The following is a 17795-nucleotide window of genomic DNA, read 5'->3' on the forward strand; positions in this document are numbered from 1 at the left end:
ATCAGCGTCTACAAGCAAAACACTCTTGTGCTCTCTCCAGTTTCAGCACCACGGTCAGCACCAGAGCAGCTCACAGACACAAGAATCATCACAGAGAATCACAGCACGCTCTGTTCACTGCCACATCTCCACCCTCATCTCTTAGAAACTTCCTCAAAAACAGCTCTGACAGGCCTTCTTGGATGATCATCCACCAGACAGATTAACAGAAACACTGCAACACAGCCAAACAGCATAACACTGATTCCAGTAAGGGAGCAGCTGCCATAGAATCAACACCCAAACTTTCCAAACCAGAAAGTGAAACCAGTGAGAGAGCTTCTTTATCCTTCAGGGATTTTACTGCTCGGCCTGTGTGACTGTCTGTGTGTGGATGAGAAGCATGATCTAAATTATACATCTGGAGACTGTATCATAAGGGGGTGTCATGTTGCTAAATAAATAATAAAGTGTCTTACATCCTCATCCTCCCGCAAGCATTTTTTGCGGTACTGGACGTGAGGTCTGCCGTCGCCGACTTGCTGAGGGGTCTTCGCTGCGTTTTCGTCGTCTGCAACCTGTCCACCGAGAAGGTGGCTGGCCTCAGGTGGGTGCGGAAAGGAATTGGTCGTATTGATCTTCCCGGTGAATCTCTGATACAGTGAAGCCATAATATAGGTCCAGTTCAGATAACTTACAGCATGTCACAGCCACAAACAATTCGGGTTTGTTTGTTTTTTTGTTGTTGTTGTTTTTTTGTAGACAGTCTATTGGTTTTCTGTGCGCTTCGAAGACAACCGATGGCAGGCAGCCAGTTTTCACCACCGGGATGGAACAAAAAAAAGATAAGGTGAAGACACTTGGCTAGTAAATAAGCATCTGTGACTCACAGCTTGGAGTGATAGACCGATACAAAGCGGAATCCTTCGTGGCGATGCTCCCTTTTCAGCTTTGTCCAGGCGCACGGCAGACTGGTGGGCTGTAGGTGTCAATAGTTGCTCTCTTCTGTATTCACAACACGTTGTCTCCCCTCTTCAGTTTCCTGGTGCCTCCTTACAGCGAGATAGCGGGCGGATGCGCTGACTTTTCCATCAGATATTCGATCCCTCGGCAGACTCCGAGCGATTGTCCGCAAAACAAAGAGCAGAAGACAATGACTCTTTTTGGCTGTGCGCTTTTCCCCCCCCCTTTTTTTGCCGGACTGTCCTCACGCATGAACTAAGTGTGAAGGACGCAGAGAAGCCGACGGTATACTCTCCGCAGACGCGCTCTGCATGAGAAGTGACCAGCACTGAGAGAGCAGCTTTTACTGTAGCGCTACTGTCATTGCCCCGCACTGTGTGCAGCTTTACGCACACATATGCGCCAGCAATGCACAGGTTTCACTCGATTTTACTTTCATTTGAAGGCTCTAATTGGCACGTACAGTTCATTTATGATTTCATCAATGGAGGGGGAGAAAAAAACAGTCTCCCAGATGATTGCATATGGTCCCAGGGAGGAACTTGAGTGCCTCTGTGTGGCGCTCTGGGTTAGGACAGGCTGACCACACACCTCTAAACAGGTCTGCTTTAGGCGTAACACAACAAACGTCCTTCTTTTATTTTCTTGTAGCATGCACATTATGAAAAACGAGGCTAAAGCTGCAATCAAATACACCCAAGATTTAGATTTTTCTCAAAATAACCAGGAAATCCACTCACATCCAGCAAATATTTTACTCATCCAAATGCACAAAATGAATGACTTTTATTTTTTCTATCTCTACAAAGTTACATAAACGTCTCTCCTGCAGGATTTAAGAGTCTCACAAATCCTTTTCTTTGAATCCCATATAATAATTCAAGCCATGAAAGTGTCTCCTCCTCCCCTAAATTTATGCAGTTTCCCCATCTTCTATATTTCCAGTCAGTTCACATCCATAAGTGTTATTCAGCTCATAACATTACGAGTGATTTCAAGCTTGACATGCTCACAGAGGCCACAGCAATGCAGCTCTCTGGTAAATGCAGAATATTGGCTTATACGTGGCGGGAGGGAGGGGAAAAGGCTCAAAAGGGGTCAGAGTGTTAAAATCTCTGCCATCCTTGCCATGAATGCCACAGGCGAACACACCAGCAAGCGTCTCACTGTGACAGCTCAAACTATCACTCCACTGGGGCAGAGCTGTATTTCTGTGAAATAGGTCATCTTCACCAGGGTACAACTTCAAAGCAGCGTTAAAGCATAAGCTCAAAAAACAGCTCCGCACACATCCGGCTGAATACCACCATTTTTGGGGTTTTTTTTTTGCATCTCCCATTGAGTGAAATCAAGTTCATTTTGCAATCATTTGCAAAAAGCTATCAAGGTGAACTCACTACCGTGGTAGAAACGAAAATATTCTGTATTGAAGTTTGAACAAAGAGCTAGTTTCAATTAATTTTCTTTTACAAATGGTGAGTCATCTTGGGCTCTGAAAGAACTGCTGTAGGCTCATTGATTCGTGGCTTGAATTATGAATGCAACCTCAAGAATCATACATGTATCTGGAATACAAAATGATCATTTAAGAGGTTTGGACATTCATTTAGAGACAAGGATGTTGGACATTACCGCTTTTGCCTAATCAAAGTTAATCTCTATCAATTCTTTGCTTCCAGTTCACTTTGAATTCATTTCCTCCTGACTATAAGAAGCCTATGATTTATAAATGAATGCTTTTGTGTACGCTTTAATTAGAGTTTCATCGGAGAGTCATGTCTGGGTTTCCTTGCAGCATTCTCACCTACACTGGCTCACCTCAGTCCCTGTCATCATTTGTTTCTCTAGTTCATAAATGCCTTTCTTGGGTCTGATCCCCCCTGGGAAATAGGTCCCAGTCACTTGACATCCATCCCAGCCTCTCTGATAGATGTCTTCCAATCTCCCTCACCTTGTTGGGGAGCTATTGTGAACCGGCTGACTGCTTTAACGCTCCCCTCAGGACCATGTCCGGGAGCCTGACTCCCCTATCGCCTCCTCACAGATACAGCAGCAGACTGGAGCTACGCCTTTTTCCACCCGCTCTCACAAACACCACTGCAGTCAAGCTCTGCATTATAGGTGGTAAAAATTTGGAGAGGCATGTAATAGCAGCTATAATGATGATGATAGCTGCAGCATACCTAATACCTCTGTGGGTAGCTAATGGTGCTGCTGGAGTCAGTACCAGCTAAACCTTACTACAGGTGTGATATGAAACATTGTAATTATGTTTCAGGCGTAAAACAGATGCATTTTAATTCAAATGATATGATGCACCTCTGTGCACTTTATGAAGCTGTGAATGTTGGCTTTATGAGGCTCTGCATTGCAATAAACTCCCCAGAGTGAGTTTACTTTTAATTCCAGTGATGTAGCACAGTAAATCTCTTTATAATTACAGCAAATGATTGATCTTAAAGGTTCTTTTTGTCTGTTTCAGCTTGAAATGTTGCTGTTTTACCTCAAGAAAAAAATTGCTTGTTTTTTGCTGAAAAGAGATAAATGGGATGATTAGCTCTAGACATAGCTCTCTATCACAATGCACACTGTAAAAAATCCAAATTTTATGTAAAATAACATAAAATTTAGCATTTTTTAACTGCATAGAAATTTTTTTAAAATTACAGACATTTTTTGCAACTAACAGCCCAACTGTTACTTTGCTTTATTTTGCCAATAATGCCCATTTTTTGAAAATCTACTATATTATTCATAGAGTATATTTTCTACATTTTTAAAATGACATACCAAATTGACTAGTCCTGGTGTCATTGTGTCTGGATAAAACAGTCAAATTGCTTAGTCATGTTGTCATTACAACGGTGCACTCTGAAGGGATGTTCTGATGTAAACTATGGCTAAAGTTTTGATGAAAATTATTGTAAATTATAAGTTACACCTTAGCGTATGTGGGAGATTGATTGCAAGAGACTGGGCAAGATTCACATTTACGCTTTTACTGTTTGTATTGTAATTTGTTGACAGACCACGTCATTGTGATACAGAAAGGAAAACAGCGCTGCATAGCATAAAGAAAAAAAGAAAAGTAGAAAAGTGAACATAGGACATTCTCCTTAGGGAAAACTGTGCATGCAGTGCTGTAGGAATTACAGTGCAGTCTTCCTACACCTCCTGATGTTCCTGTCTGTTAGTTCATCGCATAAGTCTTTACATGCAAAATGGTTGCACAAGTTGTCATAATATGTCAGGGACATTTCTATACATTTTCATTAGACTTTTTTTCTAAATCTGTCCTGAATTGGTAAATTGCTCCCAGGTGGATCTTGACTTTCTCTAATGAAGGGAAATATGTGAAGGGTTAGGGTTTTCTGACATCGCTAAAAGACACAAGAGAAGGAATTCATGATGTGGATGAGAATTTGTGGCCCAACAGACAGGAACATCAGAAGGTATAGGAAGACTGCACTGCAATCCCTACAGCACTGCATGTACAGTTTTCCCTAAGGAGACTGTCCTATGTTCACATTTCTACTTTTGTTTTTTCTTTGTGCTAAGCAACGCTGTTTTCCTTTCTGTATCGCAATGACGTGGTCTGTCAACAAATTACAATACAAACAGTAAAAGCGTAAATGTGAATCTTGCCCAGTCTCTTGCAATTAATCTCCCACATGCACTACAATTACAATAACTGTCATCAAAATGATGGCACTGACATGTTCATTGACACAGATATTTACTTATGAGAGATGAACTAAGGATTTTGAGCAACAGACTGGCTTTTGCAGGGAATCCATGGTGTTATACTATTTGTATGAATTGTTTTAAGAAATGCACTTCCTGTTTTGCAAATGTTGAGGATGATTCGAGAAATGCACCAAAGTGACTGAGAAAAACTGTACCAGTCTACAACCAAGAACATTTGGACAAAAGACTGAAGTTTCTTGTATTGTCACCACACTGCTGGAGCTCCTCATGCTCTCATGGCTGCTTTGTTTTGCGCTCTGTCCCGTAGAGGTTTATTTAAGGTTTTTATTTACTGAACAACAAATAAACTTAAATTTGTGAAGTCTGCTGTTATGCCTCATATTTCTTTGCGGTCCAAGCTGAGTCATAATAAAGGTAAAGCCCATTTTTAGTTTTTCAGATCCTGCTGGTGGACTCTGCAGAATTACTTGTGAATAATTGGTTGATTATCATCTAACTAAAATAAACATAAGTGTTTTGAAATCAATAGCTATGTCTACTTTATTTGTCTTCTAAAATAAAACTGTTATTTAACAGTCTACAGCGTGTTAACGCTTTAACGAAGCTATTTCAGTCTAATATCTCAGGAAAAATCAGTAAAATACATGTGTGTCCCTACTTAACATATAATGGAAATGTCTGTCAATGTATTGTTTTTGCACTATATTTGAGATAGGATAGTTTATTCTAATTTTACAGTTTTTGCATGAAATTCAGTCATTTTACCTACTTTTTTTAACCACGTTTTTTTTTTTTTTTTTTTTACAGTGCACTTACATTGCACACGTTAATGTATTTGCATGAACTGAAATGCCACTATAGGCCAACTTATTTCCATCAGCATGCCACACAACACAGCAAAATGATGAACAAATTAATTGGATGGAAGAGCAAACAGATCAATCAATGGATGTCTAGTGGGAGTGCAGTAATATCTAATTTCCTCTGAACATCACTCAGCCGAATAAGGAAATTACTGCACCTCTCTGCACGCATGTAGCAGAATGGATTTAGTTACGGTTCGCCATAATCACATTTTTGCACCATTTTCCATTCGGTATTAGCTGGACACTAATGATTTCCCCTGATGCTGAGCTGAGCCAACCATGGCAACAAGTTTCTTTATCATCCTGCTGCTTGTGTCGGATTACACGCACCGCTTTACTGTGGCCTGGGCACATATATATTTTATCTTAAAGCAGTCCTCTAGACAGTCCATTACTGGCTTGTAAATAGTTTACTCTCACATTGATTAAAAATCATCATAAATCCTCATAAACTGTGTCGAGTACATCAAATTTGTTCACTTCTCAGAACTAGTCAGGCAGGAGTTACACTGCGATAGATAGATAGATAGATAGATAGATAGATAGATAGATAGATAGATAGATAGATAGATAGATAGATAGATAGATAGATAGATAGATACATAGATAGATAGATACATAGATAGATAGATAGATAGATACATAGATAGATAGATAGATAGATAGATAGATAGATAGATAGATAGATAGATAGATAGATAGATAGATAGATAGATAGATACATAGATAGATAGATAGATAGATACATAGATAGATAGATAGATAGATAGATAGATAGATAGATAGATACATAGATAGATAGATAGATAGATAGATAGATAGATAGATAGATAGATAGATAGATAGATAGATAGATAGATAGATAGATAGATAGATGGGTAGGGTAGGGTAGGGTAGAAATATCTTCCTCTGTGTGCGTTTATTAAAATTTAATTATGCTTCACTGAAGGCCAAAGTCAATCGAACCAGCAGAGGAATACCCTCCTTATCACCGAATTACACCCCAACACTACATTACAACACTAGACTCATTTCAGGCCATGTAACAATGGTCAATTCAATTACTCTGCGCTGCGAGTTCCTAGTTTATTATGATTGTGTCTCGCTGCACAAAAGCAGAGAGCTTCCATGAATCACTGGTACATATTTACCTGACAATATGCTAACACAAGCAACATAAACACATAATGAGGCTTGTATAGATCACACAGTACCTGCATCATCGTTTTTATGAAAATCCCCCTAAAAAATTCACATTAATGTAAATATTCTAGTGAGAAATAAATTGCTTTAAACCTTTTTTTATTTATTTATTTATTTTTTTTTTTTTACTAAGCTGTGTGTAAAATTCTTTCCATAACCGAGAGCATGTTGCCTGTTGGAACGGGAATATTATCTATTACAGGGAATGAGTGCTGAATCTTCCAGCATATTATGAATGAAGGGATGCTATGTACTGAGCCCAAATTGAAATGGCAGCAGATAAGTCACAGAGGAAATGGAGTTTAATGCTGGCTGATGTTGTAGAATAGACTGTGGCTACATTTGGGAGGGGAGGAGGGCAGCAGACTACAGTTGTAGATTGTGGCAGCAGCAGCAGCAGCAGCAGCAGCAGATGAGGAGGAGGACAAAGGGGAAGGAAGGGGTAGATTGCGAGTGGAGAATCTAAACCAGAGCATGTCACTGAAAATGTATTGTCACATGTGTGATGTGTGTGTGTGTGTGTGTGGGGGTTGATAGTATGTGTGGCTAAACAAGTGCTGAAGAGGGATTGCAATGAATGAGCAAATCACATGACAAGTGTGATGTGTAGTCTGAACGACCACTTTTGAAGTTAATGTTTGGTACCACCCTTTTGGTTATTTACTATTCCATTTGCCTCAAGATATGTGTCTCTATGATTGAGGGTGCTACACAAACCCTAAATGAGCTACATATATTTCTTTATCTAAAAACAACGACATTTTGCACTATTTTAATTACTGGAGAACATCAAAGTTCGACTAAACTTCTGTTCTTCATCATTCTGAGAGACATGAGAGCGACAAAAAGTAATCATTTACTCAAAGCTGACAATTAGTTGACCTCAAAGGCATCTGATGGATTTCCACATGAGCAAAGAATCACATTTTTACATTCACAACATGCCAACAAGGATCACACAGCAGCCATTGGAAAACATCCCAAATGTCTCACACAATAATGCAATACGTACTTCTATATGCAACTTCTCCTCACGATGGCCAGCTCCCACCGAAGTCATTAGATGGCAACGTCACAAAGAATAACAATGAGGCACTAAGGATTCTTCACAGCATATGTTGCCAAACCATTCATTAGAAGTCGGCACTTGAGAGAAAATTAAACAGGAAGCGCTTTTCCATCAAGATCCTCAGTGGGGACATCAGGACCCACCGCTTCTTCTCCTGCCTGTCCAGTTGTTATCAAGAAGAAAAAAAAAAACACAACACAGCCAGCAGCCTTTTCTGTCAGGAGCAGCAGACTTAGCCATAAACACAGACATTCCCCACAGCGTGCCATGCATGCTAACAGGGCCCCCTTACCCTTCTGGAAGGAGTGCTGGTGTCTATCTTCAGCTGGGTGGCTATGAGGACAGACATGCTGAAAAGTGCCACTTGCCTTCCCCTCTCTCCCTCGCTGTGCTCACACCTTTGTACTGAGAAGTTGGGGCTGCTGGAGGTGTCTGAGAAGCACCTCTCCCTCCCTCCCTCCCTCCCTCCCGCCTGCCTCACCCCCACCCACCCACCCACCATCTCCCTCCCTCCCTCCCCTACAGCTAAAGGAAAGGATGACCTGGGGGTCCAGGAGCCCAACCAGACCGCCTCCCTCCCTCCCTCCCTCCCTCCCTCCCTCCCTCCCTCTCTCTCTCTCCTCTCGCCGGGCGAATCAATCACAGAGACACTGGCATCGCCTCCACAGGGGGGCGACAGGGCGGGATAGGAGGGGGTCCACCTCCTCCACTCAGCCTGCTCCAAACCTCACTTATCTCTCCAGTCCTCACTCTCTCCCTCCCCGACTCCCTCTCTGTCTCTCTCACACATGCTTAAACTCTCTCAACAGGACTTTTCTCAGCGAAGGTGCAGAGTTCAATAATATAAGTAAATATCCCTCCCTCTCTCTCTCTAACACACACACACACTGTAGTGTATAAACAATAAACACAAAATGCTCCTCAACACATCAGTACCAATACTGCCTGCTAGGCATTTCCCCCGCTCGTGTGCGTGAGGTAGGTGTGGGCTTTTTCCAATCTCGGTGTGTGCACATATTACCGAGAAATGGATCAATTCAGTCGACTCTGCAGCCGGGTTGTGATTAAGCACGAGTAATATTTATGCTGCCTGTCCTCCTCATCATAAAATACAACCCACTCTAACCACACACACACACACACTCACTCACTCACTCACACACACCTATCAAGCCATGCTAAGAAGACAGAAGTCTGGCACAGGCACCGCTGCAGCTTTATTTATGTAGCATTCGTACCCAATTGTGTATTGAATCCCAGGGCTGGGACTGAGTAACCAGTTTATTCAACCGAGCTACAACATGGAGCCACAGGAGAGAGGGAATGAAGTGGCTTTTATGAAACTGGGAGTAGTAATATTTCTGAATGAAAATCCTAGCAATCCTCTACTTCCCCTCATGTCTTTACCTAATCTGGTCAAGAGAATATGACAAAAGCTGGAGATAAGAAGTCACAGACGGCACCAACGGCAGAGCGTTCATAACTCATTGATTAAAAGTGGTGCACGGTGGGGTCTAAGAGCTGCGAATCACAAGGCTACCCACAGTCAATCCACGGTCAGACATGAACCCAGGGGCTGAATCATTGCTCGTATTGATGCTGCTGTCTGGCATTCTGCTTGTGTGAGAAATCAAGATGCTGAAGTTGTGTGAACGCTGAATAGACTGCAAGGTCATCAAGGCGCTATCACATGGCAGAACACCGCCTTAAGTTTTTACACTTCACAGCAATGGGTGCCGGCGGATAATTTCACATTCATGAGCAAAATGTGCACTATTTTGATATGACTTTGCCAATTATTCAGAGCAAAAGTGAATGAAATAAAGCTGAGCTGCTTATGTTCCTATTTCACGGACAGCGGCATGTTTTATACCCTATGGTAGGAAGTGGTTTGAGGTTTCACGGGGCTTCATAAATACTTATATTAAAAGTCAGCTAAATTTTTTTTCCTCGACCGTGACTCATGGGCCTATTTAAAGCAGGAGACTTCCCCCTGCAGCTGCAGCAGTTTATCTCAAGGGCTGATGGGCTTCAGCTTATATTTTACATTCTTTTTACATGATTTGCACACAGACAACATTCCCACAATGACGGCTGCGGCAGATAAATTGCTGCACTTACTTAAATGTAGGCAGTGCAACCACATAATACAAACGCAACAAAAACATCAATGAGAGCACAACAACAGCTTTGCTTTTTCCACATTAATAAGGCCAACATGTAGAGCCACATTCCAGGCCAAGGTAAAGATGAAATAAAGTTCATATTTGCATGCACCCTGCTAGAGATAAGCTTTCATCTGAGAGAATAATTGCCCTGCTGACCGTACCGGGGAATAGCAAAGTCTTTCGAATTCATACAAGACATAGTGGTTGTAGTTATAGCTATTGCTGTTAACAAGCTGGTTTTATGCCCTGGCATTTCCCCGGGGTCTTTTAAACAAGCCCTTCATCGGTCATCTTCTGCATTCATTTTTGTCACATTTACAGCCATGACATACACTCCTATGATTATGAATACTGCTGGCTCACAGTAAGTCACTGTAATTGCAATTAGTGTAAAAGGTCAGCACGGTTATTGCTGTCGAGCACGGGGGTGATGTGGTGTTTTATCATACTGACAGAACATTAACCACGCGCAGCTTGAATTTCTTCACTTGTTTACTTTTACTCCACCGCACCGCTTACATCCATTTACTAATTTCTTCCATTCGTCACCTCCTGCTGATTGTGCAGAATGTGAGCTGCCATCAAAGCGTTTTAAGAGCTCGTGTCACAACAAAATCATCAATAAAGCCTGTAACTGATGGCACACATAAACTGGAGATGACATGTTAGTTTACGTCATAACTTACAAATCCCGATGACAGTTTTGTCTCTTTAAATCACAGGTATGAGACGGTTTAGGGGACTCACCTGAAGCACATATGGACCTCTAGATGTGGAGAGAAAGCAAGGTTTATTGTTTGATACTGTGGGGATAATGAAATCAGCAGTTTATGTTTTGGTTTGTCGACAAGTGCCTGCCTAAATAGTGTCTCCAGCTCTGGAATTAAATTAATAAATCACTAATTCATTAATAAATAAAGTAGGCAAACACCAAGCAGTTTTACAGATTGCAAGTGGCAAATCATTTCAAACAGTGTGTTTCTATTGCTTTTGTCCTGCAAGCAGTGATGTTTTCACACTTCTACAAAGATAGTACAGATTTGACAACCTTATGGGACAAAAGTCTACATAAAATATGAAAATGGTCACAGTCGGGTGTATAAAAGTGTGCAATGAAATAAGCATTATTGCCCCTGTATGTGTGCTATTGTATAGAATGAGTGTTTAGTCAAACTGTTATGTCCTTAGTCTAGCTCTCATCCTGACCTTCAGCCACACCACACTACCTATCTCTGGCTAATCAACTCAAAGGCCCCAAGCATCCTCCAGCAGCCCCCCTCCCCTGTTGATCCCTAAGATTCACACCGCTGTACTTGGTATGCTTTCCAGACCGGCTCCTCTTTGAGCTCTGGGTAGGGCAGTGGTGCAAAGATATGAAAAGAGAACACACCTCTGTTTGTCAGGATAGGAATGAGTCCAGATATACATGTATATCAGCCTGTGATGTGTCTTTATCAGCAACACGCAAGTGGCTTCACTACAAGCAGAGCACTATCAGGTCATCTGTCACTGGTGACAGGAACAGATGAACCCCACACCCCTGGGAGCAATGCAAGAGCATGATTGGGTCCAGGATGAAGAGCTTTAGGTGTTCAAGGGTGGCCAGGAGCTGCGAAACCTGGACAGGTTTTATAAACATGATTCTCATCTACAGCAAACCTTCCCAGGAGAGGCCAGACCGCAGCACAGCAGTTAGTGGTGACAAATGACTGCTGTTGAATGGTGTTGTCCCCTTGCTGCTGGGCGTCCCCGGTTGTTTCTCTGTCTTCCAATTTCATTTCATTGGTATTGTTTGCTAGAGCATTATCGCTTTCATTGCGCTCATTGGATAAAATAAACAGATGGTATCAAAATATGTGTGTGTGTGTGTGTGTGTGTGTGTGTGTGTGTGTGTGTGTGTGTGTGTGTGTGTGTGTGTGTGTGTGTGTGTGTGTGTGTGTGTGTGTGTGTGTGTGTGTGTGAGTGATTTTGTAATGGTTAAGACTGGCTGCAGGCAGCAATACAAACATTTTAAGCAGGCGATTCAAAGTGCAATGGTTCAGTGCAGAAATACTGAGGGCTCACCAGATGAATACAGAATGCCTTTGAAAGGCATTTCATCCGTACATATTCCTGCTGCATACAGATTGTTTCAGTGAAAGTTTGTACAATTTTTCTCCAGGGAATCTTAACATTCAGCTCAGATGAGCAGTAAATCCTTGACACACACTTTCAAACAGCCCCGATACAGGTTCACTGAAAACTAACATGATCAAACAGATTAAAGTTATGATTATGTTTCTTTCCAACACACAAAGTATACTTGAGTAGTAACATGCAGCAGCATAAGCCCAAAGACAAATTCATAAGAGTGTCTTACAAAATCTTTGTGTGTTAACATGAGACACCACTGAAACTGGAAAATTACTGAAGAGAGTGAAAAAAAATCATATATAAATAATGGGTGTCTTGGAAACAGAAAGCATTGTGAACTGACTGACTGCCTGCCTCGCAGTCTCTTAGGAAATGCAAATAACAGATGTCTAGACTCAGGGGAAAGGTGCTGGCCTCGGAAACGTCAGGAAATAGGCAACACCAGAGGCAGCCAGCACAACAGATGAGACAAGATACCGGGAGGCAAAATAAGAAGTGCATGTTCTGCTCTGTGGTGTAGGAGGCACAAATGAATGCCGATGATTCAATCAGGGCCGCTTCTGAGCATAATTAAATGATTCCATTCTATGTAAATGCATTTAAAAGACTTGTGAGTGAAAATGTTGAATGAAAAGCTGCTTGGACTATGTGTTGCGGTATACATATATGTACATTATCCTCAGATAATTAACTAGAGACTTCAATAAAACAGAGGTTAATGCGACGGTGTAGTCTCCACAGAGCACTTTTGGATGCTGGGATTTGAGTATTCTCTTGGGTGATGTTTCTTTATGAAACCAGTAATGGACATAATCTCCACAGGAAACAATCATGAGCAAAAAGCAATTCAACAAGCAAAATAATGAACACGCTAATGTGCTGACACTTGGTGAACTTTTATAGGGCTCAAAATGAAATAATCCAGAGGCAGAGATGCTACATTTAGTTTATTAAAATCAAGCCTCGTATGCCGTGTGTAAAATACTGTTTATGCTCCACTTGGTCCTTCTCCCACCAACACCTACATCTTCTTTCCATATAAAACACAAAAGTTCTTTTTAAACATTTTAATTAAGCTTTAAAATGTGTGGTTATGAGTGACAACATAAAAGAATAAATGGGAGTGAAGGTTTAAAACACAGTAATTACAGTAACGGATGGCCTGTGATTTTGACACTTGTCTGTGAAGAGCTGCAGCTTTCTGCTCGGCCATGACTTGTTCATAATAAAGTTTCTAATACAGTGTCACTGATTGCTGTGGTTACCTAATACTCTTATCAAATGAAAGGCAATAGGAGAAAAGGGTGAAAGGAGATTAAAGAAAATGATTATGAGTATATTCATGCAGATTCAGCTGGTAAGTCACAGTAAGAGAGGAGCTGTCTTATTCTCAAGGCAGGATCATACCAGCCAAATCAGGCTTAATGAGTTTTAGCGAGGACATGTCTGCATTTTTGCAAAAATTGTTCTGTCCTCAGAGAAAGGGTGGGCAGCTCGGATATCCACAGCCAGACTTAATGATTTCTTTTCTATGCAAATTGACTACAGATTATGGTAGAATTTAATAGACTGTGTCAGGGACTCCTTAAAGAGTAGAAAAAAATTGGTCACAGAAGCTTCAGACTTCAGGGATTTCATAGCACTGAGCTGTAAGTGGAACGTACAAAGGTACAGCCCCTAATCGCAGCAGAGTTTGTTTGGTGAATGAAACTGACCAGTCCGATAAAGACTTAGGGGAAATTGTCAGGATGCTGGCACATTGGAGCAGCTTGGCAGGGAAGTCTGAGTGTGAGTGCATATGTGGCTATTTGCCTCCAGCAGAGGGCAAACTAACTCCGGTATGGACTGATGTGAGCACATGGGAAGATATAGAGAGTGGAATCCATGACAATACAGTGGCACCGAAAGATGACAGAACAAGCCACACATCCACATTTTAGAAGGCTAAATTATGCACTAATATATCAGAAAAGGCATACATAACAGTGAGGATATCAAGGAATTAAATTAGTGGCAATCCACTGAGCTTTCCAGTTCGTATTCACTTGTTCTTGTAATGTTTTTAGGCGTAGGAAATCATGTACATGAAAAATCTTTAATCTAAAACTTAAAAGGACATTTTAAACAAGTGTTCTCTGCTTGTGGCACTCTAAAAATAGTCTACCACAGCCTGTGATCTCTAAACCTTTTGTGGGGGGATGGCATGCCCTCTGGAGACAGACAGATTTGTAGCAATTTAAATATTTCACAGTTCCTCCCCAGAGCATCACCGGAGGAGAAACTGATTTCATGCATCAACATGTTTTGTCCCCACTGAAGCCACAATCGATGTGTCTCTCCTGTGTAATGCAAGTTAACTTCGGATCCTTTTTGTGAGTGTTGCTCGGAAATTGCATTATGGGAGTGCTATTGCTGGGCCACAGACGAGATAAAAAAAGATGTATTTTCCCTCTGATTTGTGAAGCTTTCCCGTCTGAGCAGACTGAAAAAGAGGCATCCAGTGAAACAAAGTAGGTGGCACCACAATCTGGCTGATGTACAGAGCCGAAGTTAATAAAAACATCAAAGGTAGAGCTGAATCGGAAATCAAAAGCAGAGTCTTATCAGGACGACCTAGAAGCTGTGGAGGGACATTCAGGCCAGACAACTATCTCATTGAAACTCAAAATGTACAAACCGTGCGTCTTGATGCCACCAGATGGATGCGTTTAATGACAGATCCTGATATTCAGTTCCTGCACTTAAACAGATTAGTGGGAAGACTAACTCCAAAGTTAGTTAAAATCAAGGTAAAACAGCCAGAAGACAACAACACCTCTGCATCTTCACAACACGACTCTGATCGTCTTCCCTTCTTCTGGCGCTGAGTCCACAGCAAAGGAAATCAAATCGCCTCCACGCACATCAGTGTGCTTTTTAAAAAGTGCTTCAACAGCGCTGTGCTAAATTGGCTACGGTGGATTTTTACCCCCAGTGGGTAAAGGCAGGAAAGAAATGCCAGCTGAAGATGAGCCAGAAAATGAAAAGAGGAGAATTTCAAACAGAAAGTTACCTTGTCTCCCTTGGCGGATCCCTTGCGGTAGTTTCCTGCACCTGCGGAGGAGTTCATGGCCCCATATAGCGATAATCTGCAATAAAACCAGACTCACCTGAAAAATCAACTTTTATATCTCTCTGTTTAACTCACGCACGAACACGAAAGCACGCACACACTCACACGGCCAGTTATCGTGAGGATATCTGCAGCTTTTCTCCTGCAACCTGAAAGTTGAAATGCGTAATTTTGGCGTTACGCATTAACTGCATGCGATTGACTCACAGTTATTCCAGCAGTGAGCGAGGATCGAAAGTCCCCCACCTGTGATGTGGTTTTTAAAGTGTTCTCCAAGGATAAATCAGAGCGCTTTATCCTCTTCTTCTTTCCCAGAGATAGTGGGCTGCCCAGTGCGCGCTTTGTGCCTGCGCGCCGACGGGAAGGAGACGAATGATCAGCAGAAAGCAGAAAGTTTCCTCACGATGATAAGTCACCGATATCACCAGGGAACTTTGTTTTATAGTTATCTATATGCGAGCCAGTTTGATCTCTTAGAATTCTTAGAATAAGGTTTATATAGAAAACAAGAAAAAGAGAAGCGAAGCGGGCATTTGATCTCCAAACTCCATATGCGTCTCTGCTTCCAGGAATAAGCAATTCTCCAAGTGTCCACGTCTAATTTGTGAGTCCACTTAGTTGAAGAGGATTCTGCGTCTCATTTGCACCTCTCTGATATTTACACCACCCATCTCTGTGGGAACATTTTGGGGATGGGCGGTTTCACAGAGCTTCAGTGTGGGGGCGCAGGTGCAGATATAATCCAATACCTAAACCCACATCTGGGGAGATTTAGACTCTGCTTTCACAACTCGTACATGAATCGTTGGTTTCTCCATTATGAACTGGACTAAAGCTGTGCGTCTTTTTGCCCTCCGCCGCTGTTTCGTGGCAGAAACTTCCGCATGGAGCCGGCAATTAGAAGCTTTTAGCAGTGGGTGGTGATCAAAGGCGAAACTATGTCACCATCCAGCCCCTCAGCGGTTGATATTTTTTCCATGGGCCTAATAAGGAAGGGGGATGCAAAGGAGTTCATTACGGAGAGTAAAGTGTGAATTTTGTGAAACCACAGGGAGCTAAGTGGCTGCACACTCTGCAAATACTAATGATCCGGGGCTGGGGACTTTCCTCCAACTTCAGCTGCAGCTAATTAGGGGAACAATGGACAGCCTTTTCCTTTTGTTGCAAGACAAATATGACCGATATTTAATTCAAGGAAAATGTGTAGATCATGTCAGGGGGCCTGATTTTTTTTATTCATGCTACTATTATTCCTTCTCGATGACTGATCTCAGTCAGTGGCCAGTAAACACTACCTTTTCTGCAACTTGCTTTCTTGCAGTAATTTTCTTCTCTTTTTTGCCGCATTGCACTGGTGGTGGAAGATAAATAATTGAACAGTAGAAATGTAGTATAATAGCCTAACCCAAAGACACACAATTTAGGTATGACAATTCCCACTTGGGCTGCGTTGGCGAAATAGTAAGAAAGCAACACAAAACTCTCTAATATCCTCCCCTTTAAGGCAGATAATAAAGCAGAAACAACAAAACCAGACAGGATTTTGTTCTGTGTCTGACCATCACAGAGCAAACAGCAATTCATTTGAATTCAGAATCAATGTGAAAATCATTTAAAATTCATATGAGATTTGTTTTTTGTTCAAATATGAAATAAGACAGTCTCTGTAATCATGAATTTCCCTTGTATAACATGAAACGGGTCGTTTAATGGCCTTATTTAAGCGTGTTAGTGTGGCTTTGAGACAGGTGGGAGTGTAAAGAAGTGTGAGCAACATGGAGACATCCTCCATCACAAAGCCATCATTTACAGATCAGCACCAAGGACAGCAGCCAGGCAGCTCTGTGGTGGTGTTAATGGAAGAACAGCCAAGGGGCTCGAAAGCCACGGGAGACCAATTACAGTTGTTATACTGTAGTGGAAATGTTCAAGTGGAGTGTCGAGGTTTCAGGCCAGGGAGTGAGTTACACTGAACCCAAATAAATTGCGAATCGGAGAGATGAAATCAAGTAGGAGAGCCTGAATGGGGGAAATCTGCATAACAAACATGCTTTATGAGGCTTTGTAGTTTGATCACCAGCTGATGGATAACCCGCAGTCTGAATAAACCAGCTCTCTTCAAAGTCTGCTATCACTCTGGTAATCTACAGTAGTAATAAATAACCACACTCAGCTTGGAGTAAAGGTTAGTCCACATTTTTATGAATGATTCAGCTTGTTAACATCACAAACAAAAGCTTCTATTTATGGTCTTCATTGTTTTATGGTGTGTTTTTTTTTACATTCTTATGTAGGAACAATAGTGGCAATTATCACTGCATCTCCTGTGCAGACTTTATTTGTAATTATTGTGTTCTCCCTGTTCCCCGTGGCATCATTATAATGAGTATCTGTATTGAATTACATTTTTAGCAAGAAATCAGCTGACTGTTCCAAGTATCAGTGTTCCCAAGACCCTATTATCAATAAAGCCTTTCCTGTCAGATGGTATGTGAGAGCATTGTGGATCCTGTGCTGCATTTTCAGATCTTGTTTCAGTCCCTTTGGTCTATAAGCACTTTATTTAGAGGCTAAATATGTTACAGGCATTCATT

At 41.6% G+C, this 17795-nt stretch overlaps 1 protein-coding gene across 4 annotated transcripts in view; it reads right to left on the reverse strand.

Annotated features, from left to right (window-relative positions):
• The window catches only part of LOC111570143 (dipeptidyl aminopeptidase-like protein 6), an 89476-nt gene extending 73656 nt beyond the window's left edge, over nucleotides 1-15820 (reverse strand). The window contains exons 1-2 of one of the 4 annotated variants that reach the window (XM_035949316.2): nucleotides 15448-15820; nucleotides 15142-15217 (exon numbers count right to left, since the gene is read on the reverse strand). In XM_035949316.2, the coding sequence (XP_035805209.2) occupies nucleotides 15142-15198 (57 nt within the window). In that variant the 5' untranslated portion in view covers nucleotides 15199-15217; nucleotides 15448-15820. Of the gene's footprint in view, nucleotides 1-458; nucleotides 1363-8080; nucleotides 8207-15141; nucleotides 15218-15408 lie in introns of those variants that run through there. The other 3 variants (XM_023272735.3, XM_023272736.3, XM_023272732.3) reach the window with 3 other exon arrangements.
• Nucleotides 15821-17795: the final 1975 nt, after the last annotated feature.

Source organism: Amphiprion ocellaris, chromosome 10 (genome assembly GCF_022539595.1).
Source record: "Amphiprion ocellaris isolate individual 3 ecotype Okinawa chromosome 10, ASM2253959v1, whole genome shotgun sequence".
Taxonomy (NCBI): domain Eukaryota; kingdom Metazoa; phylum Chordata; class Actinopteri; family Pomacentridae; genus Amphiprion; species Amphiprion ocellaris.